Source organism: Paramormyrops kingsleyae, chromosome 5, assembly GCF_048594095.1.
Source record: "Paramormyrops kingsleyae isolate MSU_618 chromosome 5, PKINGS_0.4, whole genome shotgun sequence".
NCBI classification, from domain to species: domain Eukaryota; kingdom Metazoa; phylum Chordata; class Actinopteri; order Osteoglossiformes; family Mormyridae; genus Paramormyrops; species Paramormyrops kingsleyae.
Genome location: NC_132801.1, coordinates 14,765,031 through 14,790,064, shown reverse-complemented (window position 1 = coordinate 14,790,064; position 25,034 = coordinate 14,765,031). Strand labels below are relative to the sequence as shown.

The following is a 25,034-nucleotide window of genomic DNA, read 5'->3' as shown; positions in this document are numbered from 1 at the left end:
TTGTGAGGCAGCACCGAGCCGCCCGCAAGCCGGCTGTCAGTTCGTCCCCCTCCGCGTCGCCACGCCCTCGATGCGCACAACTAGTTACTAACATGGCCGACAGTAGAGCGCGTCGTGTGGGACCGGGGGGAAAGAAGCACGCTTCGTAGAAGCCATTTAGCTGTATTTACGAGCGAGAGACGCTGACGCCGCTGCTCAGTGAGTTTCCCAAACGGTGCGTATTGTAACGCTGCTCTGACCGACTGCCTGCGAGTGCAGTTAGCGGACTTTAGCTCGCCGGCGCGCCAGCCGCCAGTACAGATGTTGGACCGTCGTGTCACCTTATGCTGCGGGATAATTCGTGTCGACCGGCTTTGCTCCTCGAAAGGCGGGACGCGCTTTGCTTTGCACAGCTGGTTCGACTTGAGCGATGCAGTGTCCAGATTGACATTTTTTCCCACCCGATCAAGCTGCACGGCGGCGGTGTCCGCCTTGACGTGGCGCCGCATGGACGCTTCTTTTAGACCTTGTTAGCTGGTTTGTTAGCACATGAGATCATCGTCATTGAAAACGAGAAAAAACACTCACATAGACAGTCATTCCCACATTTAATTATTAAGCGTGATGTTTGCTGGATCTCCCGGGGAAAGTCTTAGTAATGCGGGATGGAAGGCTGCCGGATTGATCTCAAATCAGACACCTGTTTTCAAGGTGAAGGGTGGCACTGGTACTTTGGCAGTGGTTAGTTTTTTTTTTCTCGGTGGTGGTGTTCAACTGATGCTGTTTGTGTGAAATGTAAATTTAGCTTGATTCTATGTTTTAATTAGATGCCTCGTCAAAACGACAGTGGAAGTGCGGTCCCATAACTGACGATTCAGTCAAAGATATCTGCGCTGAAATTATTGTTGCGCAAAATTACGGTGTAGTGCGGTACTTGTCGCTTGGAGTAGTTAGGGATGGGAATAATGTGCCGCCATCTGCACGGCGCTGAGCTGTTTATGTTCCGCTTTATACGTTATGAGCCCGGAATTAACTAGTCTGCCTTTTAAAAAACTAATCGGCATTATTAAAATGTAACGTATAAGATAAAAGTACGTTTCACTCAATAGAATACTTGAACTGCTAGAAACTGAAAAGTATTCGCAGTACGAAGTGTTGTTTTTCTGTAAAAAACTGTTACAGATGTCATAACTTACTACTGATGTTCTTTTTACAGAATCAGCTCAAATATCAAATGCATTTTTTCCCGAAATTGCATGAATTTTCATAAAGGAACTGGTTAAATTATCACCACCCCTTCCTCATCCAGTCCAGAGTACCGTATTATGCAATGTATTTGTACATTTAAAAATTTTAGGCTCGGATGCCTTGACTGCTGTTGTAGATTTACTTTCCCACTCTGTCGGAGGAACAGCAATGTATTGTTAAGCGGAAAATTAAGATCGGTCGTAGAGTAGGTGAACTTTTCCACTACCCAAAGGCTGAACATTGCAGACATAACTGCTACGCAGAAACAAAGGGGTTTATTGTGTTGGGGTGTTATGCTCAGTGTTTTATTGCATAACTGCTCGGAATGAAGCTTGCATGTCTAAACTTTAACCCACTTTCTTATATGGCTGTCAGCGTAATAGTGTGGATTATGTACAGTTTTGAGTCCTGAAATGGATTGTCATTGCTTATAACGAGCTGCAAATTAAGCAGTTCCTTTCGGAATAATAAATGTATTGTGAATATGAATCTGAAATGTGGAAGTACAGAAAATCAAAGCACAAAAGTATTTACTAGTGAGGCTAAATATGAAGGCCGTTTTTAACTCAATCATAAATGTTACCTAGTATAATTATTAAGAAAATTAATTGTATAATGCCGTTTTATTGATCTTTTTGTGCTTTGCTGGGCCTGTGAACTATAGACAGAAGTATAGGAGTGAGTGATGAAATGTCGTCCAATTTTAACATACCCTGGACATCTTCACTACTAATTTCTAACATGTGATAACAGACTGAACCTAGATTGCAAGTTCCATAATTCCATCTTTAAAAAATGTGTTCTGTTGAGCTATTACTTAAAAAGCAATGTCTAATGCTGGTCAGCAAAAGGCCAGAAATGGAAGTGTCTGGTGAACAGAGGGTGAGAATTTATAATGCACGAAGTAAAAGGGTGCCTTAACTAAACTCTTTTTGATGGGAAACTTATCAGTAGGAATAGTAGTTTAGTTTCTCCTTTCCACACGACATGGTATCTCTGACAGTTCCCTCCACATTCCTAATAATGTTTGAAGTTAGGTGCATTGCGATCCCAAAATAATGTCACCGTGGTTTCGCTGGAAGAATGTTCACTTCTGATTTGTTTGGCTGGTGGGGGCGGGGTGCTTTTGCACGGTGTGCTTCGATGCTCGCTATCTGGCTTGTGACGCAAACATTAAATCCCCTATATACAGTACATATGTATATTTGTGTGTGGGATAGTCTTGTCTTTGCTGTGCATACAAAAATTCAATATTTGTTGACGCGATGCAGTGGACTTGAGGAAGGCTGCTGAATGACGACTTTGAATACAACCTGGAAGTGTGATTTAACAACAGGATGGTCAGCCATTTATTTGTCCCTTAGGCCTGGGTGTGGGTGATGGAAGTTAAGCACCATTTGTACTCTTTGAAAGCTAAGAATAGGTTGGTCATCTACATACAAAATCTCCTGGACTCAAGCGAAATTTGTTTGATTATTCTTCTTAACCGTATATTATTGTTGTGCATTGTCATGTAATTGACACAGTCCCAGTAGAAACCATAATCTGCTTGTATTCTGAAGAGTTAACTTGTTAAGCACTGGTTACAGTTGTGAACCATGTCAAGTTAGGTCGAGTAGTCCTCATCAGCCACGTTTTCTAGGTTTTCTGAGTTTTTTGTGGTTACTTTTCTTACTTGGATTCATGAGAGAATATTAAGTTGTGACCTTTTCCAGACCGAAAAGTCTGATTACAGTGTGAAGTAGTCTGTATGGTTAGAAATCAGCTTTAACACTATGACACCTTGTTTGACCAGAGCAGACTGACCATTACCGAGTGGTGAGCTGTCCTTAGACTTGTCTAGCAGGTGTGATGACCTTGGCACCTGCTGACACAGTTTTTGTTTTACAAAAATATTTCCTTTTGGTCTTTCTCATTGAATTCATAATTTACATTTGTTATACTGAACTGCAGCTGTATTACACAGGCATTGTCATTGTTTGTTTGTTGTTTTAGCTCCAATTTGTCACTCCTGCAATGTCTTATTAATTTCTGCATGATTCTGTTTACAGAGCGATCCTTCATGTGATGAAGACGACGGACACTCTCAATAGAAGACGTCCGGAGTCTGTGTGCATTTCGCTGAGCCTTCAGAAGTGAAGGAGCTGCAGGCGATTCCCAGTACACTGGCCTGGCACGCTGGTGAAGCGGACGGGGCTGGGGGGGCCGTGGACCTCCGCTTTCGAGGGTGTTACGGCGACAGTGTTCTCGCCTACCCGTCCCTCTGTTCCCCAGAGCATGCTTAGCGGTCGCAGCGGTGATGGAACAGGATAGGAAACCGGTAAGTGTCTGCTTGTAAGTCATGAAGTCCCTTTTAGTTTATCGCTCTTAATCTTAAAGATGGTGGGTGACCGAGATCCCGGTATAGCCTGGTTGTTTGTTTCCTCAAATGAAGGTAAGTGTTTGATTTTGCTGATGGTGCGTATCTGGTGTATGATGGCAACTTGTTTAACCACTTGGGAACGTGAGATGGAAAAACAATGTGAGTGGTTAGTGGGAGTATGACGGGGGTGTTACATAAAGTCATGTGTGTAAAGCTGCACGGTGCACTAGAGGAGTGGGGCATGTTAAACATCCCAGTATACAGATGAATATGATTTCTATAGCTTCTTTGATTGGTTTATCAATGTTGATTGCTAATACTCTTCTGATGTATTTGATATCAGTGCTTATAGGACATGTACTGTGAAGATTTCACATTAATTGGAACCTTGAAATGGTTTTGGTACCGTGTTATTTACTTTAATACAGATCAGTAATCGAAGAACTTTTGTGTGCTGGTTTGCTCAGCAATATTAATACACAAGTGCTTAAATTTCTCAAACTTTCAGCCCTATAAATTGTGGAGAAGTCTGAGCTGGTCAAGTGCCACTTCTGCTGCTTATGTTTTGTTAATTATAGGATATCAGGCTGATGAATGTAATTGTGAGCCTGCTGGGAAGAATATCCATCAGGCTGTCCTTTACTGCCCTTCCCCCTTCACTCTCCTATACCATTCAGGAGAGAAACTGCATTTATAGCAAGAATTGATACTGGCATTGCCCATGCCTACTTCTTCTCTCCCTATCTATGCTCAAAGTGCAGACTCAGGAAGAGACTAAGCTATTTGCTTGCATTGGAAGCAGTATACACTGGAGTTGGATATCCATTGTTTGGCTCTGTATGTGGTTTACGGGGGCCCCATGGGAGCGTTGACCGGTTTTGACCCCCTCCCACAAAAAAGGAAAGGGGGAAAAAAAAAAAAAAACAACGGTGAGATATCTCATTCCCCCAGTCCCTGTCCTTGCTGTTTTCCTGGACAGCTGCATCTGGCTGGGTGTGCAGTTTTGACTAGAGTCTGGGACTGCAGTGAATTAGCGTTGTGCCAAGATTGGGGACGGGCATGCCTGAATGGGTGCCGGGAGACTGGGCAGCAGGAAGGGTGGGAGAACAGAGGTCCACCTTCTTCCTCCTTACTTCCCATCCTCGAACTGGTCTCATTCCTGTCACAGAGCAGGAAAGATCATGACGGAAGAAATTATCCATAAAAAAACAATGAAGTAAGACCATGACGGAGAGTGCGATCCAGTCGGAAGATGTAAGTTTGTTGGTCCGTTTTCTGGCATCTTGGTTCTGCGGTTCATTTTGTTCAGTGATGCTCGAGGTTTTTGGGTTTGCATTGGTTTTGCAAGGTGGGCGGCTTCCTCTTGTGTTCTGCTTGTCTGCCTGCCACAGTATGTTCCCGCGGGCGAGCGCGTGTGATTCGGCGTGTGCGTGTTCGCGGCGTGTGCGTGTTCGCGGCCTGCCGGTGCGTGTGGGTGCTCGCTGCCTCACAGCTTTGCCATTAATATTTCGTTGCTCTCAGCAGGGGCTATTTTTACCAGGGCCGGTCGCCGGTAGCAGTGCTGGCTGCCAGTGCAGGGAAGTCCAGCTCCATCTCTCTAATGGGAATTTTCTTGACGTGATCAGATGTTTTTTTTTTTTTTTGTGGGAGGGCCATAGAGCATGGGAAAAGACAACCTTCCCATGGAGACTGTCTCTCTTCTTCACGCTACCTCTGTTTCTCATCCCTTTTTCCTTCCTGCTTGTGCCGCTATTATAATATTTCATACGCATCAGCCGGGTACATTTTTCCAGTAAATTTGTGCGAGTGACACATCAGTAAAGAATGAAGGAACGATTGCTTATTTTGGAACTGAGTTGGGAAAACATGGTAAAAAGTTGAATTGTGGCTTGAGTGCCCTGGATGTGTGATAGGCTTGTTCTTACGGGTGTGCAGACTGTCTGCATTTCACGTCCGTTCCTAGTCCTGAGGCTGTGGGCTGAGACTTTTGCCAAATGGGATTGTATCTAATTAAGGGCTGTACCTTAATATCAACAAGCCTGATAGACTTTCATAAAAAGGGCTAAATGAATGGGCAGCTGAATGAGGAATTTGATGAATAGCTTAGTGTAACGGGCACATAAATTATACCAGAATTACTTCTGGCGGTACCATCGGAAACCTGGTTATTAATTTGAATAAATCCAGACTTCAAACGAGAACAGAATGAATTAATTCAGGGTTAAATAATTAAAGGGAGAATTAACATCAAAAGGACGATGTTATAAGATAGAATACATGTAACAGGTATTCCAAGTGTAGGGATCAGGAGTTATCAAGGTGCGTCATCTTGTGGTGTTGTGTTAATCATAAAAAAATAAATAAATCATATTTTCATGTATACATTTCCCATTTCAATTTTATATATAAATATATAATATGATATATAAAACACACACACATAGTACAGTATGTATACATATGTGTATATTGTTGGGTTTAGGGTATTTCCCATAGAAGTGAATGAATGGTCCCTGCAAAGATATGAATACAAAAGAGTGTGTCTCTGTCTATATCTCTATAGAGGTGAAACGTTCCAAGACCTACCAGGGATAATAGTGAACCATCCGTGGACCCCATATATAACGTTATTTTCTTACATATGGTAATTGTCGCAGTACACCCAGTAAAACATTACCAACATTAAATACAGTGATAATAAAATACAATATTATACAGTACTGTACCCTCCCTTAAATGAAATGGATTATAACGTTATTCTCAAGAGAAGAGAGCAATGTCAAGATGTACGTCATGTATCAAGGGATGAGGGAGCAGTGAAAGTCACGGCCATTTAATACCCATCAAAGGAAGAAGGAACAGTGGGGAAGAAAAACATACTGTTACACATTTTACATTTTTTTCCCCAAACTCTGGTAAACTGCAGACAACTGAAATTGCAAATTCCACCCCCGCCCCCCCATGTTTTTTCCCTTGTGATCAAAATGCTCGATTGTCAGGGGTCGTGAATTGGCTTAAATATACAGTTTATTTTTGGTAATTAACCATCCCTGCTGAAAACCATGGGAATCCTGGCTGGGGGGTAGGAACCCTTAGCACAGTGGGACCAGACTCTGACATTAACATTGCTAATTCCTTCTGGTAATGAGAGTTTAATGGGTAAATTGGCTGAAATGGAGAAGTTTTTGGCTGATGATGTGGTGCTAATTGTGACTATTGGTTATCTAGGAAACTTGTAAGTGTATCGGATATTTTGAAATTGTGAAGAAACTGTAACGATGCAAAGTGTATGAACCTCATGTTTGTTAAACTAAAGCAATCTTTGTTCCTCTACATTTCTAGCGAGCACTGTGCCTTAAAACATTTGATTTTACAAATATAGGTGTTTCCTGATGTTTTGGGTAGTATTTTGATTCGGTGATATTTATAGAATGGAGAACTAGTGTACACTGCCTGGGTGGTTTATCTTACACCTTTGGATGAGAAGTGAAGTCTCTTCTGGTCCAATAACCTCATCTCGAATGTAAAGTGTGCAGTGAATATAGATGTGTATCTATCTGTTTGATCTCTGTTGTGTGTGCGTGCTTTCTAAAGTGAACAGTTTATGCCAGATGTGCGTGGCTGCTATCAGACAGCAAGGGCTTTACGCGGTAATCGTTTCAGGAGGAGGGGGTTGCCTCCCTGGGGCTCTCCACGGCCCAGGCCCTCGACATCCTGCGAAACCAGCTTGCCACCCTGCTGGAGCAGCAGCAGCAGGTTGCCAGAAGAAGGCCCACTCTACAGGTACCACTGCATGCATTTCACTGTAAAACACCGGCAGAGTACCTGTACCGATTTGCCTGTTATGGCATTAACCTGTTTTCCAGGGGTCATACCTGCTGCTGTAAAGGGTTCCTTTGTTTTTTGTTTTGTGGGAACAGGAGCTGTGGACTAAGAGCTTCCTTCACCATGACAACCGTCACTCCAGCTTCCACTGGCCCGGAGCTGCCCTCACCCTACTTGTCGTGTGTGGGCTGCTCTGCTGCCATGAGAGTCAGCCATATGGCAGGTACCTACTGCATCTATAAAGCCGCGCAGTGTCGCCAGTAGCTATTGCAGTGATAATCGACTTCAGTGTCTGTGGTAATGCCCGTTTCTGTGCCTGAAGCCAGGGCATAGAGCTGGTGAGTGCCTTTGCGCTCTTCCTCCTGTTATTGCTGAACCTCTTCCTCATCGGGCGCCAGGAGAGGCTGAAGAAAAGTGAGATGGTGCGCCGGCTGAAGTGCGTCATCTCCCAGCTGGACAGTAAGTGATGGAACGGGGCGTCATGGTGAAGCGATGAAAGTGTCACATGTAGGGAATGCGTGGAGGAGCGATCGGTAGAGTAAAATGAAAGGAAATGACAAATGGACACTCCGCAGAGTCTCTGCAGGGGAGTGCGGGGGAGCCGGTGAGGTGGTCGCCCTCGCTGTACCCGGATTTGTACACTCCCTCCTCGCCCTCCTGGTCCCTGCACTGGACGTACAGGGATGACCAGCTGATCAACCTGCCCGTCAGCCTGCTGGTGGAGGGTGACATCATCGCACTGCGGCCCGGACAGGAATCCTTCGCCTCCCTGCGGGGAATCAAGGTCAGCTTTTCGGGGTGGCTCCTCCTGGCCTTACCGGACGGAGACACTCAATGATTTTCTCTGTGCGATATAACTTTGGCAACTATAAATAAATTAATCCTTTCTGTGCTACAGCGAGATTCTCTCATGCTTGCTGCCCCTTTTTTCCCACGTGTCTGTTTCCAGGATGATGAGCACATTGTCCTGGAGCCTGGTGATCTCTTCCCTCCCTTCTCCCCTCCCCCATCGCCGCGAGGGAACGAGAAGAGGGGTCCTCAGAACCCCCAACAGTTCCGCCTCTTCCGGGTGGTGCGGACCCCAATCCTTGACAACATCCGGTAGGCATCTTTCGTCCGGAATCCTGGCAATGTGTGATGGTCTGGTTATGTTTATGTTAAAAATCAAGCTTAATGAGGGGACAGGAGCTGGTGTTTCTACACCAGTGGTGTGCCATCCAGACCGAGATCATCAGCGTGTCCCCTCCCACTTGGCAATTTTTTTGACACAGCAGACTTTTGGCTTTGTGTGCCCCTGTTTTACGTAATACATTTAAATTAATTAAATTTAGTATTTTGCTATAGTAAAGGCAATTTATTACATTAGCTGCACACTTCATTACGTGCATATGAATGTATGTACATGTAATGCAGAGAAGTACTATGAAGATTGAGCTTCTCCCTGTTTCCCTCCCTGTTCCTGCAGCAGCAGTCTGGAACTGGCTCTGTCCCGGCCCGTTACAGCCCTGGATAATGAACGCTTCACTGTGCAGTCCGTCATGGTCAAGTTCGTCTGCCCCGTCGTGCTGGTACAGAAGGGAGAATTTGTCTCTGATCTAAATTCCTGTGCTGAGTACCTATTCCTCAGCAGTGTGCCTTGTGATGTCATTCCCAAACCGCATGTCCCTCTGCGATGTCACTCTCCCGTAGGTGGCCTTCTTCACAGTGAACACGGTGCGTTTCTGCGTAAAAGCCCCCAATCTCACACCTGGCTGCTTCAACTTCTTTCAGCTCCAGGTATGGGGGGCGCAGGGGGGGGTGGGGTAAAAACCCCATTCGTGCCTTAGCTGGTCTCACCCGTATCGATGGCCCTGTACGTTTGTCTGTCTGCAGTAAATCCACAGTATGTCATTTCTCCTCTTTGTTTGGTTGTTTCCCCGGTTGTGTTTTAGCTGTATTTTCGTGCACTTGGGCCCGCTGGCTTGACCGCCTTCCTTTGCCCCTTTTGTTCGGCCTTGTCGCAGGTGATGGGAGTGCTCCCCATCCTTCCTCTGCTCTTCCCCGTCATGTGGGTGCTGGTCAACGCCTACGGAGAAGCGAGGGTCCTGGCCGAGTCCAGCCACACGTCTCCGACTGGCCTGGTGAGAGCGCGTCGTCTCTCCCGTTCACTCGCGCGGCGCCGTGCCGTGCTGGTAACTCGCCTTCTTGGGCGACCCAAGCTGCACTTAGGTCCTCCCCTGAGCGAGGGCCGGAGAAGAAAGCCGTAATCGAGTCGAGGAATCCAGGGGAGGGAGTGCCATCTGCCTACCCCCCCGTATGTTAATTAGCCTTCTCTCTCGCCCCAGCTTGCTAAGTTCTCTGAGGATACACTAAGCAGCTACACAGAAGTGGTGTCTTCTCAGGTATACCTTCTGAATTCCTTGCCTCTTCCTGTTACCGTGGCTCCCTCCCCATGCACATTGCAGCTCTCCTTCTCTCACCCCACACCCCCCTGGCAGTTTTTTTTGTGTCCTGGTCACCTTGCAGTGCTTCTTGCCTTAGTGTCCCCCCCCCCACCTAAGAGCCAGTCTCCTGAGATTGTATGCCTCTGCTGTGTATTGCCATGGCTCGCATCTGTGGTACGTTTCTTGCGGTCCACTTTATTTTTCTTTGAAATTTCAAGTTTTTCTTATTTTCTCTGCTGCTGAAGTCTATCTACCCATCTTGTTTTTTTTTTCTCCTTTGATTCCAAACAAAATGAGATTAAAGTACCAGACCTGATCTCTCAGCAGTTGTGCACGAGACAGGTCTCACTGCATGTTTTGCAAATCCACCTCTTCCTGACACCCCCCCCCCCCCCCCCACACACACCATTCAGTCTGCACCTTCAGAATCCCTTCAATGTGTGCCTGTGCCACATTCTTTAACCTGAGCTTTGCATGATGGGACACTGGGTCATGTGACTCATGGTGCAGCATTTGAGACTTGCTGAGAATGCCCTGGATAAAGACTACTGGCAATCTTTTATTTTATTTTATTTTATTTATTTTTTTTACACCCAGAACGGCCTGCATGAACGGATCGAAGGTTCAGATCCGATGCCTTTACGTGTTTGCCTTGAAGTATGATTTCAGTATTATAACAATGTGAATTGAGTATCTTTTTGCTGTTCTTTGACTTTGATTATTCTGGCTTTAGTAGTTTGTCTACTTGTACTGGTGTGCGCTAAGACTTCACAGTACCTTTTCATCACAAAGGAATGAAACGTTTGTTCGTGCTACTCTTCTGCCCTGCCTCCAGCTTTTCTCGCTTTTAACTGACACCATCTCAGCTGCTCAAGTTTTCACATGAAGTCGCAGGTTCCACGCCTGCTCTGGTTTATTCCTTTCATGAGCAGGACTGGCTGGCTGCGTGTGTCAGCTGGATGCAGGGGCGCAGCCTCATTCCCTGCTGGTTCTGCTCCTGTCCCGGAGGGCTGCTGTACAGGAGGTGCTTTAATGCAACAAAAGCATTTAATCCATTAGTGTGAGTGTTTGCATCTTATTAGCTCGATTGGTGTGGAGCTGAATCGAGATCCTACTGCTACCGCAGCCCTGCAGGTCAGGTGGAGGAGAGTTTCAGCCTAAACGGGGCCAGTGTGTGGCTGGGTGGGTTAGTACACTGTGCCTCACTGTTGGGTCCTTGAGCAAGGATCTGAACCCCAAATTGCTCTAGGGACTGATCCTGCATTCTCAAAAATATGTTTACTAAATAAAATGTAAATGAATGAAACCACTAGTACAGGTACACATGTGAAGTCTTATGTAAAGTGTGACTTCCCTGGTTACTATAATAATATAATAACGTGATGCTTCACTATAATAGCGTGATGCTTCACAGTAGCAGTACACGGTACACTGCTGACACAGACTGGGGCCTCACTGCCTCTCTTGCGGTACCTCCATGCTCACTGGTCCCGTCCCGGCTTTTCCCACCTTGCTCTATACTTTCCAAAGGGGTTATGGGAGTGAACGAGCCAATAGGCTTGAAGGTGTCAGCGCAGTGGCCAATGAGCTGATGCAGAGTGGGTGGCTCCCAGACACGCCCATTATCCCTTTCCTGGAGAGATGAAAAGGATACGGGGTGGAGCATCCGGCACGTTGCGCGATAAGGTTTCCGGCCGCTGATCCCTCCTCCGTGTCCTTCAGGAGCTGTTGCGTTGCATCAGTAGACACTTGGTCAGCGTCCTGAGAGGAGAGTCCCAGACGCTGTGCTACACCTCGAGCCTGCTCCACAACCTTGGATCCGTCACCGTGAGTGTCACGCATGTCGGTTTGTCCCCATGCTTGCCCACTGCGCCGTGGTCTGCTGGCATTTGCCTGTGCTGACACTGTGCTGACACATACTGGTTGTTTCCCTATCTGGCGCCAGGTGCTGTGCTGCGTAGACAAGCAGGGGGTGCTGTCCTGGCCTAACCCCAGCCCGGAGACGGTGCTGTTCTTCAGCGGCCGTGTGGAGCCCCCCCACGACAGCCAGGACGATCTGCGGGATGACCTTTCAGTGGGCTCTTTCTGCCGGACAGAGGGGGAAGAGGACAGGGAAGAGGTCCGTAACACAGAGGAATTGGTTGGTTCGGAAAACAATGGTCGCTGAAAAAAACGATCAAAGAAAAAGTAAATATTGGAGTGGTGTAACTCTGGAATTGTTTTTGATTGAAATTTATACAGAGCCAGCACCTCCTCCACATTCTTGACAAAAATTTTTGAGCAAGTGACGTTCTCTGGCTGTAGTTCCAGTGGCATTATGGGATAGCGTAGAGTCCACTGGTTATACATTTCGGAATTTTGCAGAATGTAGTATGTCTTCTGGGTACTGTGTGCCTACTGCCTCATTCGTACTGACGATGTGGGCACTGCTCACCTGTACTTCACTTACTACACAGCGAATCAGTATGCAGTTTCCGACGCACCCCGAGAGTCTGTGGGAAAATGCATCATCGGGGGGATGGAAGCTGATTGGCTGCTCGTGTCCGCAGGGCCAGGAGGGAGAGGCCCTGCTCTCCCTTCCCATGGAGCCCTCCGTCCCTGCAGCCAGCGAACACGAGCCCAGTGAGACGATGTCGCACGACACCGCCCGCTCCTCAGACACCATGCGCCCACAGCGCCCTCCGCAGGCACCCCGTGCCAAACACCCGTCTGGCTCCAACGTCAGCTTCAGCCACGACACCGAAGGTGGTGAGGAAGACGCAGTACAGGTGAGAGAAGAGCTTGAAGTGACTTGTGCAGCTGATAGTTCTCATTGTTCATATAGATTGTATTACTGTGTAGTCCACATGTTCCCACAATGTGTACACACACACACACCCCATTCATTTCTATGGAAAAACCCTAATCCCCACCCAGCCCCAAGCTTAACCATAAATGACCGAACAAAATAAAAGACTTTTGACATTATTAGTTTTTGTATAGTTTTTATAAAATTGAGTTTCCCCTTTTAGGGGATCAAAAAAAAAGGTCCGTACAAACAAACATACAAAACAGGTTATCACCACTGTGCGTGTGTGTGTGTGCGTGTGTGTGTGTGTGTGCGTGTGTGTGTGTGTGTGTGTGTGTGTGCGTGTGTGTGGGCACACGCACAAGCCCTGGGATGGACTGCCATCCGATCCAGGGTGTACCCTAGCCCTGTGCTGCCTGGAATAGGCTCCACGCCCCCTTTGAACTGGATACGCAGTTGTGAAATGGTTGGAATATTGCTACTGCATTGCCTCATTGGAGTATTGCTGTTCGGCTGCTGGTGCCCCTGCAGCCCTGTGGGACGGAGCTGGGCTGCTGCGAAGCCGAGGACTTTGTGTGCGACTACCACCTGGAGATGCTGAGCCTGTCGCAGGACCAGCAGAACCCGGTCAGCATCCAGTTCGATGTCTCGGGGTGGCAGGTCCACCTGCCCTCCCTCAAGCCGCTGGGCCTGAACATCCTCCTGAACCTGTGCAACGCCAGCGTGACGCAGCAGCTCTGCCGCTTCTCGGACCACCTGTCCAACCTGGCGCTGCAGGAGAGCCATGGGGCCGTGCAGCCCGTGCACGTGCCCTGGGGGCTGTGCGAGCTGTCCCGCCTCATCGGTGCGTGCCGCTGCCCCCAGTTCCTTCCAGTCGCTCTCTGCCTGCTCTTATCTGGAGTTAGGGTTAGGGTTAGGGTTAGGGTTAGGTTAGGGTTAGGGTTAGGTACAGGTACAGCGCAGCCCTACATCAGAACAGCATGGACCCACCTGGGGCTAGAAACTGCATCCATTCAGTCACTTCCTGATGGTCTGGGTCTTTAGTGCTCACAGAAAGTCTTGGGGCGCTTGCTTAATTCTGTAAATGTATTAGAAATGTATTGGTTTCCTAACGGAAAGTCCATTCACAAGCTTATACATATCTTAAACAATCTTAAACATATCTGCATATGTCGTCCACACAGACATTTTCTTTTTATTAAGTGTCATTATTTTTTGACTGACTCATTTCTGTTCTTGCTATGTTGCTATTAATTGCAATTTTAGTCACTGGCTCCCAAAGGGATACTAGACACATTTTTTTTTGGTGGTGTTATTGCTGAGGTGTCACCCAGTGAGACTAGTGTGTGTGTGTGTGTGTGTGTGTGTATATATATATAATAATAGAGACATTCTAACCCCCAGTGCTCAGTGAATTTTATTGCCCAAATACTGGAACAGCGTTGCTTTCGAAAACACCTTAAGCTGGCATGAGTATTTAGATGACATCCGAGCCTAATGTGAAATATTAAATTCCGATAGCAGGTGTTTGTGAGTTTAGTGAATGATTATAATAAATATATATTAATAAAGGCTTTCAAATACCACGGCCTCCTCTTACAGTCTCATTGGCCTGTGAATCGCTTGTCCCCCTCTCTCCTTCTCGTCCGGACCTCCCTGAGCACAGGCTTCACCCCCGGAGCGAGGGAGCTCTTCAAGCAGGAGAACCACCTGGCCCTGTACCAGCTGCCGTCGGGCGAGAAGGCCAAGGAGTCGGTCCAGCGGCGCCACCACCACATCACAAAGAGGCAGCCGCCGATCAGCCACCTCATCAGCCTGTTTGTGCGCGACAGCACCTCCAGTGAGTGTCTTCTCCTCGCGTCAGCGTGCCTCTCGTCTCTTCGTGATCAACTGGCCAGATCGTTTCTGTTTCTCCTGCCCCCCTGCCTCCCCCACGCAGATAATGTTCAGATGCTCTCCCACGGCTCCGCCGACCTCATTCTCGAGGCCTGTACTGACTTTTGGGACGGTGCAGATATCTACCCCCTTTCCGGCTCTGACAGGTGAGGTTCTTGCTGAGAAAGTGAGCACCTGGCTTTGTGGTTGTAGCAGAACCCCAGATGTCACACTTCTGAGGAATGTACTCTGCCTGAATTGCAACGTAAATATTCTGTAAATTGTTTGCTGTGGAAACTCATTTCCTCGTAAAAAACAAAAAAACAGCTGGTGATTACCTCCTTCGCTGTGGCTCTCTCAGGAAGAAGGTTCTGGACTTCTACCAGCGCGCCTGTCTCTCGGGATACTGCTCGGCTTTCGCCTACAAACCCATGCAGGTGTCGCTGTCGCCGCAGCTGAACGGAAAGTGTGTGGAATTGGCCCCGGGCCCCACCCTCTTTTCCGGGCTGGAGCTGCCCAGCACCACGCCCATCAAACATGGCAGCCGCAGGAACAGCTGGAGCTCAGATGGTGAGCCTGTGTTTTGCTCCATTCAAACCGCACATTCTCCAGAGGCCCCTGAGGTTTGGGGCCACAAACAGTCACTGCATAAAATTTTAAGTAAACTCATTCCTTATTTAGGAGAGGCTAAAGCGGCATGTTCTGCTAATTAGCCCGCTAGCCACAATTATCTCTCTCCTCGCTAGCTGTTTATAATCATAAGTCACTTGACGACAGGGATATGTTCTGAGAAATGTGTTATTTGGCGATTTTGGCCGATGTACAAATCTCAGAGTGTACTTCAACAAACCTAGATGGTATAGCCTATGACACACCTAGGCTACAGTAAACATTGTTTTTCATAAGTCAAAAGAGTACCCTTTAAAATAACGTTCAGTATAGTAAATGCATAATGTATTATGTTGTGTACAAAACTGTACGTGCTGTACTTTTGCATGGCTAGCAGTGCAATAGGTTTGTTCAGACCAGCATCATCTCGCACACACGGGGGTAATGCATCCCGCTACGACGGTACGACATTATGGCGGCTATGATGTCACTAGGCGATAGGAATTTTTCAGCTCTCTTTTAGTCTTATGGGACCATATATGGCATCATGGCATCGTATATGCGGCCCATCGTTGATTGAAACATGGTTATGCGGCTCGTGACTGTATGTAGTTTTTCAAACATCTGAGGCAGGGAGGGGAGCCGTCAAGGTGACTTTTTTTTTAATTCGGCCTCAGAATCAACAGCCCCACCCCTAAGAGGAACAAAGCATCCTCTGTGTTGCCTTTAGCCTGTCTGGCCTTGCCCTCACCTCCCTGCATCCTGTGCTCAGAGGGCATCGGAGAGGTGGTGGAGCGGGAGGACTGCGTGCAGGCCCTCAGCGGGCAGATCTTCATGGGCATGGTGTCCTCGCAGTTCCAGGCCCGGCCGGACACGGTGCGGCTCATCGACGCCCTGGTCAAAGCCTGCATCCGCTTCGTCTACTTCTCCATGCAGGATGAGTTGCGCAGCAAGGTGCGTAGCTGCGGTCCGCAGGGCCCTGTGACGTCACGGGGGCGTCCCGGGGCAAACGTGTGACGTGTAGTGTCCGTCACTCAGGTGTTTGCGGAGAAGATGGGCTTGGAGACTGGATGGAACTGCCACATCTCACTGACGCCCAACGGGGATGGGAACTGCGACATGCTGCCCTCCAGCCCCAGCCATGCTGGCTCCCTGCATGACGATCTGCATCAAGGTACTGCGTGCGTGTGTGTGTGTGTGTGTGGGGCTCTGTGTGTGTGTCTGTCTGTCTGTCTGTCTGTGTCTGCGTGTGCCTGTGCCTGGCTGAGTGTGTGTGTGTGTGTGTGTGTGTGTGTGTGTGTGTGTGTGTGCGCGTGCCTGCGCGCGTGCACGCACATGTAGGGTAAACATATCCTTATGGGGACCGCTCATTCATTTCAATGGGAAACATGCTAATGCTAACTAGTTTTCCCTTATGGGGACCAGGAAACCGGTCCCCATAAGGGGAAAAAAATGGATATTTATCACGTTATGGGGACATTATGTCCCCATAAGGATAGGTAAACCCGCTCGCCTTTGTGTGTGTGTGTGTGTGTGTGTGTGTGTGTGTGTGTGTGTCTGGCTGGCTGTGTGGGTGTGGTTGGAAGAGATTGCATACTCAATTCCTTTGAACGGAAATGTTTATGTAATTTTGTTTTTGTGGACCGATGAATGATAAGGATGTAAATCAAAGCTAAGCCATGTCTCTCTGTCCATTTGAGTTCTTTTACCTCCTCCTGGACTCATATTCCCTGCTCTTCCCCTTGTCTTTATCCCAGACACTACTATGGCTCTGCCTAATTGGCCCTCTGTCCCACAACCAGTCTTAGCTCTCGCTTTCCACAGCAGAACTGGCTAAGGCTTCTCAGGCTTCTCTTCTGTCGCATAACTTCACCTCGTCTTTGTTACCTGTTATATAATGTTTCCTGTTTTCACACAATGATCTGTTCATTCTAAGCATGCAGTGTATTGGGTGGCTTATGAAATGATTTGCATTCAAAGTCTCCCCAGCTGCTGTTTTAGTTTAAAGCATATATATGTCTAAAAGCAGAGTCACACATGAAGTAAGTCTTCCATCTGTACAACATTCAGTGCACATCTAGTCTTCCATCTGCCTGCATTCTGCATGCATCTCTGTTCGGCGATTGTTCAACGCTTTACTTGTTCCTCCCCAGTTGGCTAATTTCACCCACCACGGCTACAATCTCAAGGCTGCGTTCAACTTCCTGTTTCCCGTGCAGATTCCCGCGACGAAGCCGAAGGGCCGTTACTCCCGGAAGATGAGGGCCAGTCGGACCTGGTCAGCTTCCAGCCCACAGACAGCGATGTGCCCAGCTTCCTGGAGGACTGCAATCGGGTATATACCCTTCTGCCGTCCCGCTTGCACCTGCTCACAGTATCGCGTCGTCCCTCCGTCGCTGACCCGTCCATCTCTTTCAGGCCAAGCTTCCTCGTGGGATCCACCAGGTGCGGCCTCACCTGAAAAACATCGACAACGTGCCCCTCTTGGTGCCTCTCTTCACGGATTGCACTCCTGAAAGTAAGTCCCTCCCGGCCGGAACCGGGCACGTGATGCCGGTCGGTGTCCTGCGTCTTACCTGGAACGGGAGGCTTGGGTGCAGCACTAAATTAAAGATGGTCCTTTCTGTTCATGGCAGCCATGTGTGAAATGATGAAGATCATGCAGGAGAACCGTGAGGTGACCTGCTGTCTGGGCAGCTCGGCCAACTTCCGCAACAGCTGTCTTTTCCTGCAGAGCGACGTCAGGTACCTCCAGTGGTATAAGGCAATGAGCTAAGTGCTCTAATATGGATGCTGATGCTGATGTCTGTCACGCAGTATTGCCCTGGACCCTCTATACCCATCCCGCTGCTCGTGGGAGACCTTCGGCTACGCCGCCAGCGGTGGCCTGAATGACTACAGCGATGGCTTGTCTCCCCTGGGGCTGTCGGGCCGCCTCAATGCCCTGGCCTGTTCTGTCACTTTCCACCAGGGGGAGAGTGTGAGCTTGGTTAAGCTCATCGAGCAGGTAAAAGCGTGTGACTAAAGCCTTTTCTCACTCACTATTCGCTTTTCTTACTGTGACACTTATAAATACCCCCCCCAGGCACGTCATACTACCTATGGCATCCGAAAGTGCTTCCTCTTCCTGCTGCAGTGTCAGCTCACCCTCGTCATTATTCAGGTGGGTAAATGAAAAGCAGCCATTTCAAGTTTCATTTTCTTCCTTGTAATTATAAAGAAAATGAATATCTGCTTGCATTGTAAAGATGGAACACTTTAGATATTCTGTCTACTGCAATTGACCCATTTCTTTCATTCTTTCATTCATTCATTTACTTTATAGTTTCTGGCCTGTCTGGCCCAGCTGCCCCCGCCCATGAACATCACGGACATCATGTGGCTGTCCTGCTTCTGCTACCCACTGCTCAGGTAAGGGCCTCAAAGTATAAGTGTGTTTTTGGCACCACGGCCGGAGTTCGTGTGCAGAGGAGCGACGCGCGCAGCCTGTTTGGTGCCTGTGTGCCGCCGACGCTGTGAGGCCCCAGCTTACGCCGCTGCTCTATCCCCGTGGCAGCGTCTCTTTACTGGGGAAACCACCTGACAGTTCGGTGATGACCGTCGCCACCGGCAAGAACCTCGACGGCATCCCCAGGAAGGTGAGTCCTGGCTGGGCACGGACAGATACAGATCATGGCGGCGGAATCCCTCACTGGATTTTCCTTAATGTCCCGCTGGCTGTCTTTGCAGACGCAGCAGTACTTCCTGGGGTGCTTCCTGATCAAGTTCAGCATCACGGTCTGCGCTTACCTCCTGAGCTTCAGCTTCAGCCTCGCAGAGGCCTGCGCCAAGGCCAGGAAAGCCAACGTCAGCTGCACCCACATCTTCAATATGAGGTCTTGCTACCTCCGTCCCCCCCCCCCCCCCACTAACATTTGTAGCTGCTCTTCTTCTTCTAGTTGCTCATGGTTTGACACTGCTTTTGTGCAGTGCAAGTGGTGAAGCCCCCAACTGGTTTGGAGAGCTCGCAAACAGCCTGCTGCTTATTCAGAAGGTCATGGCGGGATTTTTGGCTCTACACACAGGTGAGACGACTCACGATCATAGGCGCGCACACACACGCACGCGCACACACACACACACGCACACACAAAGCCATGACATGATGATTCATGGTAGTCTTTAAAAAGGTTTTATAAAGAAATTACTCTTAATGAAATTGTTTATGTATGTTAAATTCTGAAGTCACTTCATGATTAATTCTGCATGGTCTGTGTATATTTATATTTAGTAGGGAAACATTCCTATGCAGTGCTTATGTCCGTTAAAACATGCACATTTTCTTGCACTTTTCTGTAAACCCCTGTCCCCTGTGCATTCATTAATTCCAAAATCCCGTTAGCAGCTGTCATTAGTATAGCTGCCTACAGTAGTGATTTGAAATGTTCCTCAATAGTGCGTCTAATTGCATACAGCACAACTCTTCAGTGAAATGCCACATATGCCCATTTGTGCACAGTGTATGTCTTTGTTATTAATGATGTCTGTCTTTGGTCGTTTTGAACCTCTTGGTGCTGATTATGGGTGGTATATGTGTATTTGGTTTTTGTCTGTCTGTTTTGGCTCGGGCGTGTCTCTGTGAGTCACATGACCTCCCCCCCCCCCTCCCTTTCCCCTGTCTCTCCCTCAGTGGTAATCTCCCTCAGCTATGTGCACCGCTCCCAGCTACTGTGGAGAAAGACCCCGTTCAGTAACACCTGGTGGTGCCTGACCGTGCCCGTGGTGTAAGTCCGGCTGCACATGCTTCTCGAACTCATCCCGGCGTCTGGCCCTCGCCGGCGTGCGTGATGCTGTTGCCTGCCCATTTCGCCGCCCGTGCTCGTTTCTGTTTTTAGCACCCTGTCGGTGTTGGATTTGTGCATTTCTCACGGCGGCCACAGGGCGGCTCTGCTGTGTGGTCGCCTTTCGTGACAGTGTTTTCTCTCTTTCTGTGGGGTCAGGCTGCTGGGACAGGGGGTCCAGGCCACAGTGGACTTCCAGCTGTGGAAATATAGGACGGACAATGTGACCTTCACCTTGGACGACATCCCCAAGGAAGTATGGCTGCCCTTGTCACTGTCGCCGCTGCTGGTGGTGCTGGTTAACGAAGCAGTCAAGCTGCATGAGATCAGGTATGAGATGTTAGGGGAGGCTTTCACGGACTAAGGATATGCAATTCTATCTGATATTCCTTTTAAAATTTTGCTGGATATAGAAGCTGGCTGTATACTTCGGACAAAATCGGTAGAATCGACGTCGTTTTGGCAGTACACTGCATGACGAGTAATCACTGTGGTGGTCACCCTTTCGGTGCACCGCCTATGCATGGTCCCTTTGTCATTTGTTCTGAACCCACCTACTGTCTTCCATTATAAATGACGCTGCAGGGTTGGTCAGTAGGACTAATTATGCAGTTATGGCATGCTGCACCAAACTTTAAAGTGTATAAATTAATTCAGTGGTACCTCAGTACTCTAACTCATTAAAACTCGAATTTTGAAACCAGTTTGGAAAAAAATGACCTTGAACTCGATCTGAATCTCAGAAGTCGAACTGTGAATGCCGACCTAAGATAACTTGTACGCGCGGGGAAATGAGTCACGCAGCACGTCTCTCAGTGGAAACAAAGGGTAACGCTTCAGTCTCAGCCTCGCATTCGCTGTGATAGCATCGTTTGTTGGTGAGTGCTTTTTTTTTTAATTGAAAATATCAGGTAATACACAGTACTTTAAATCATTTTGGTAGCCATTGCTCACCAAAAAGTTATGCAGTAGTTGTACAAATGTTTTACGAACAAATTAACGAATGCAGAGTAATAATAAAAATAATCAATGGACCGCAAGGCATAGTCTAGTGTTGGGGTACATTCTTCATCGTTTTGGAAGCCATTAAGAAAAAAATGTTACACACTGTGTACAGTGTTGGCGCACAGTGTTTTTAACTTTACTCATTGTTTGGATACATTTATTTTCTTACTTTACAAATTACTGTTTTGATAAATGTGCTTAGATGTGTTCCGTATATGCTCTTCTTGTTTTATCCTGTTCATTTTGTGTTTAAATGCTGAAAAAAGAAACATTTAGGTGTAATTTTTTGGGGCCAGGAACCAATTAATTGGTTTTCCATTATTTCTTATGGGGAAAATTCAATCAGAACTTTTTATGAGTCGAACCCGAGTTCTGAACGGATTAAGTTCAAGTTCTGAGGTACCACTGTATGTGTATTTGTGTATTTTTCTTAATAGTATGTCAGAAACCTGTAATATTTGCAATGGAATGTGTGTGTTTCATTAGAGTGTAAATTCTTGGCTTCCCTGTCTGTGCCGCTGCTAGTATTAAACCAATAGTCACTGTTACTAAAGAGAGCATCTTCCATATCTTTTATTAAAATGACTCGCACACTCACATTAAGATGTTTATTTGCTTTCTGTATGTGGGTCTGCTATATCGAAAACATTAGGGTTGTGGCGTGACAATCAAGGTGGCGGGTGTTGTTTTAAGTATGCGACTGATTGCTCTTGCCGACGTGTTCGATTTCGTTTTGTTGTTTGATGTACACAGGCACCTCTACAGTGGTAAGTCCAGTACAACAGCATTTGTAATGTTGAGTCACTTAATGTGGACTTATTGTCTTTTGTTTTAGGGTGCGAGATCGCTACCAGAAGAGACAGAAATTACAGTTTGAGACCAAGCTGGGCATGAATTCCCCATTCTGAGAGATTCCCAGTAATGGTTTCCAATGGTGCCACCAGCCTGGCAGGAATTGAGTGGGGGGTTGGGGATGCGTTCTATCAAGGCGCTTATGTCCTAGACATCCTGCCAGCACTCAGGCACTGTTACAGTGGTCTCTGAATTTTGTTTTTGTGTGTATATATATGTATTTTTTTTTTACATTGTGATTTAACCAAGGAACACCCAAAGTGTTTTTACTTTTTCCTGGCAAAGGTGTAACCCAAAAAAGCTTGCTGCTTACATGAGAATGTGTCACTTTATTTTAATGCATGCTTAACGTTCACCTGACGCACTGCCTGATCCAGATAAAGGGGTGAGAGGTGTGACCTTTTGGAAACATTCAGGAAGAGCAAGTCAGTCGGGCGACACTGCATGACCTCTGCTCCCTTTCAGAGGCCCTCAGTTTGAAGGCTGCTGCAGCCCAGTGTTTGCCGTTTAGAGATGAGCCACATGCTTTGGGCCTTAGTCTATCGGCCAGGCCCCTTGGCAGCCTGCATGTGTTGTAACAGCTACTAAATGTGAATGCCTTACTTCTGAAGGATCTCCTTTGGGGTAGTCAAAAGGATGCTTTGGAAAGGGCAGTGGCAGGTGCACAAAAAACAGCATTAAAGCCAGGTTGGTTTTTCCAAGCAAATCTGTCGAGTTTTGTAAGCAGCAGCTAGTTAGTGTAGCACACACTATCTATTTAAATTTCCAGAACAGTTCATATTAAAAAAACAGAAAAAGCTGTAGGCAATATGGTACATAAGTGTTTACAGTCCCCGATGTGTACGTAATATATAACTTAAATGGGACTAATTCTGAAATAGACTTCAGAATGAGTATTCTATATTATGTACTGAAGAATGAAACAATTAGAATATGAATACTTACTATGAAAGAAGTGGGAAATATTTATTTACATGTGACAAATGTGTTTAATTTCTTTGTTTAGGAGAACCATTGCATCTTATTGGTTTCTAATAATTTAAAAGTTTTTTTTTATGGGATTCCTATTTTTTGTCCTCTGTACATAACATAATGTGCAGTACTGTAATACACCAGTTTGCTGCGTGTCCTTTTCCAGTAGTACTGTAAGAGGGGTGCATCAAATACCTTTCTTATATTGACTTAAGCTGACATTCAGCTTGATACGACTAGCCTTCTTCATGATTCTGTCAAGCTGTCAGACAGCTTAAGTCAATATCAACAACCAAGGTGAAAAGCAAACTGGGATTGAAAGGTAGTGTCATCCTCAAAAAAACAACTGTACAAAACCCTACTAATGTGAGTTTATTTTCCAGATTTTTCTACCATTATACATATGTCCTTGCCCAATTTCAGGCATCCATTGCTGAGAACCTGCTCAAAAACATTCACAGCTTTTTACAACCGTATTTAAAGATTTTTTTTCGGTCAGACTTTCAAAACACTGGAGAGGGAGTTTATTGTTATGCGGGCAGCGCCGTACATGATGGTCTCACAGCATGCATTGCATGTTCAGAATACATGTGTATGTGTTATACCAGATTAATGTTTTTAATTAGTGTGTGAACCGGGAGGGGGGGAGGTGTCAGTATGTCCCTTGAAAAGGCTGTTTAATTACTTCCTTGTCAAGTATCTTGAATATTGGAAAGGAGGAAATATGTGTCACTGTACAGTATTTCTACCTCTGACTCAAGTGGGGTATATGGCTGTTTTAAATGCTGCAAGTGGTTCAGGGTGCACTTCTGCCTGATTATTATTATTATTATTATTAATTTTATTTTTTATCCAGTCTGTCAGAAGTTGATCTGCTTTTAATGGCATTTGATCCAATCCTAATGCTCCATAGTTGGGTCTTAACTGTGAAACCATTAGCACTGGTAACTGGGCAGTACACAGCCTCTTTCATAAACATATCGTAACCATGTAAACAGGATCATATCATTTGATTCTGTCCTTTGATAACTCTCTGTTGATTATTCTGTAATTAGTTTCTATTTTGCACCATGTTATGGTCACCAACTAATAGCTATGTTCTGAAGTAAATGAACTTGTATGCCAGCAAGATAGTTATCATGTCCTGAGTACTGTTGTTGAGTTATGTGCTGGGCGATCTTCCACCTGTAGCTATCTCTTTAAAACAGGGTTTTCCCACTATGAGTTCCAAGGAATTTTCTCATGCTTAATACAACGTAAACTTAATGTGGTGCCTTTGACCAAAATAGTCTGAAAATGCATTCAAGATGATTTAGATTTAAAGGGAAATTTTTGACGAATTCTTTAATTTTACATTTGTCATGCAAACACTTTCAATACAAATTCTCTAAACTGTGAAGCATTATGAAACGAAGTAGAAATTTAGTCAAGATAATAATTACTGGACTTCCTGCTGGACACTTACACAATGGATCACCAGGATTACAATTCAGAAGCCCAGTCAGTGTAAGGCCTGAGCTGCAATGGTTACCTGCATCCTCAGGTAGCATTTGTCAGTTGATGTTAAAAGTGCTTTACATTGGTGTGTGAAGATGCTAATATTAAACGTACTGCCCTTCAGCGCACTGGACATGCTGCAAAATAGAACTTTAGCAACTCTTTAAGTTTATGCAATTCATAGTGCAATCCCTTTTTGTTCCTTTTTAATTATTTGCATGCTGACTGAAACATAATGGCACTGCCTTGACCACTTTTTTGTGTCTCTTGAGCATGTATTGTTTTGTTAATAAAGCAGCATATGGGACTGCTGGTGCATCTGAAACCATTGACAGGCACCAATCAATAGTCTCATTTCCAAAGCCTTGTAAATGGGCTGCAGCGAGACTAAGTACCTCTGTGCATATACAAACAACTGTACAGTACAAGAACCTGCATTAATCTGATTAGTGATGGACTATTTTTGTCATTGTCCCTGACGGATTTATAAATGTTGTATATTTTGTATTTTTAAAGTCTTTATGTAAAATTATTTTTAAATAATCTGTCAATTATGTTAATAAATATGGTCTTTTTTAAATGATTGGTGTTCTTAATGTGTTTCAGCTAGCTGGATGTAAATTGGTTTGAGAGCATCATATCATGTTACATTTGAATTTAATCCCAGAACTTGCATTCTCCCACTTCTTTCTAGTATGTGAAAACTAGACAAGTCTGTGTCTGCAACATTAACTGTCACCTAGTACATAAACAGCTGACACATGAAAGCCTCACTGAAG

The 25,034-nt window shown here is 46.3% G+C and overlaps 1 protein-coding gene across 5 annotated transcripts; it reads left to right on the top strand.

Annotated features, from left to right (window-relative positions):
• Positions 1 to 54: 54 nt before the first annotated feature.
• Positions 55 to 24,835, top strand: tmem94 (transmembrane protein 94). 5 transcript variants are annotated; one of them, XM_023791191.2, is made up of 32 exons: positions 55 to 198; positions 3,279 to 3,547; positions 7,253 to 7,372; positions 7,510 to 7,637; positions 7,737 to 7,873; positions 7,990 to 8,198; positions 8,364 to 8,515; positions 8,880 to 8,982; positions 9,104 to 9,190; positions 9,418 to 9,534; positions 9,739 to 9,795; positions 11,560 to 11,664; positions 11,783 to 11,956; positions 12,294 to 12,605; positions 13,157 to 13,469; positions 14,292 to 14,465; positions 14,565 to 14,667; positions 14,862 to 15,070; positions 15,882 to 16,063; positions 16,148 to 16,283; positions 17,329 to 17,444; positions 17,528 to 17,627; positions 17,746 to 17,854; positions 17,927 to 18,116; positions 18,195 to 18,272; positions 18,435 to 18,520; positions 18,666 to 18,747; positions 18,839 to 18,984; positions 19,079 to 19,173; positions 19,779 to 19,872; positions 20,089 to 20,259; positions 21,770 to 24,835. In XM_023791191.2, exons 2-32 carry the CDS (start codon positions 3,527 to 3,529, stop codon positions 21,840 to 21,842), a joined length of 4,179 nt encoding a protein of 1,392 aa, XP_023646959.1. In that variant the 5' UTR covers positions 55 to 198; positions 3,279 to 3,526; the 3' UTR covers positions 21,843 to 24,835. The 5 variants fall into 5 exon arrangements, 4 of the variants coding, with proteins under 4 accessions (XP_023646959.1, XP_023646961.1, XP_023646958.1 ...); XM_023791193.2 differs by having other exon boundaries at positions 57 to 214; positions 12,387 to 12,605; XM_023791190.2 differs by having other exon boundaries at positions 57 to 214.
• Positions 24,836 to 25,034: the final 199 nt, after the last annotated feature.

Bases quoted from the DNA above. Each gene is read 5' to 3' on its own strand.
- tmem94 (XM_023791191.2), top strand. From the start codon at position 3,527: ATGGAACAGGATAGGAAACCG. The intron at 11,665-11,782 runs GTGAGTGTCACG...ATCTGGCGCCAG, and splicing joins ACAACCTTGGATCCGTCACC to GTGCTGTGCTGCGTAGACAA. The intron at 19,873-20,088 runs GTAAGTCCGGCT...CTGTGGGGTCAG, and splicing joins TGCCTGACCGTGCCCGTGGT to GCTGCTGGGACAGGGGGTCC.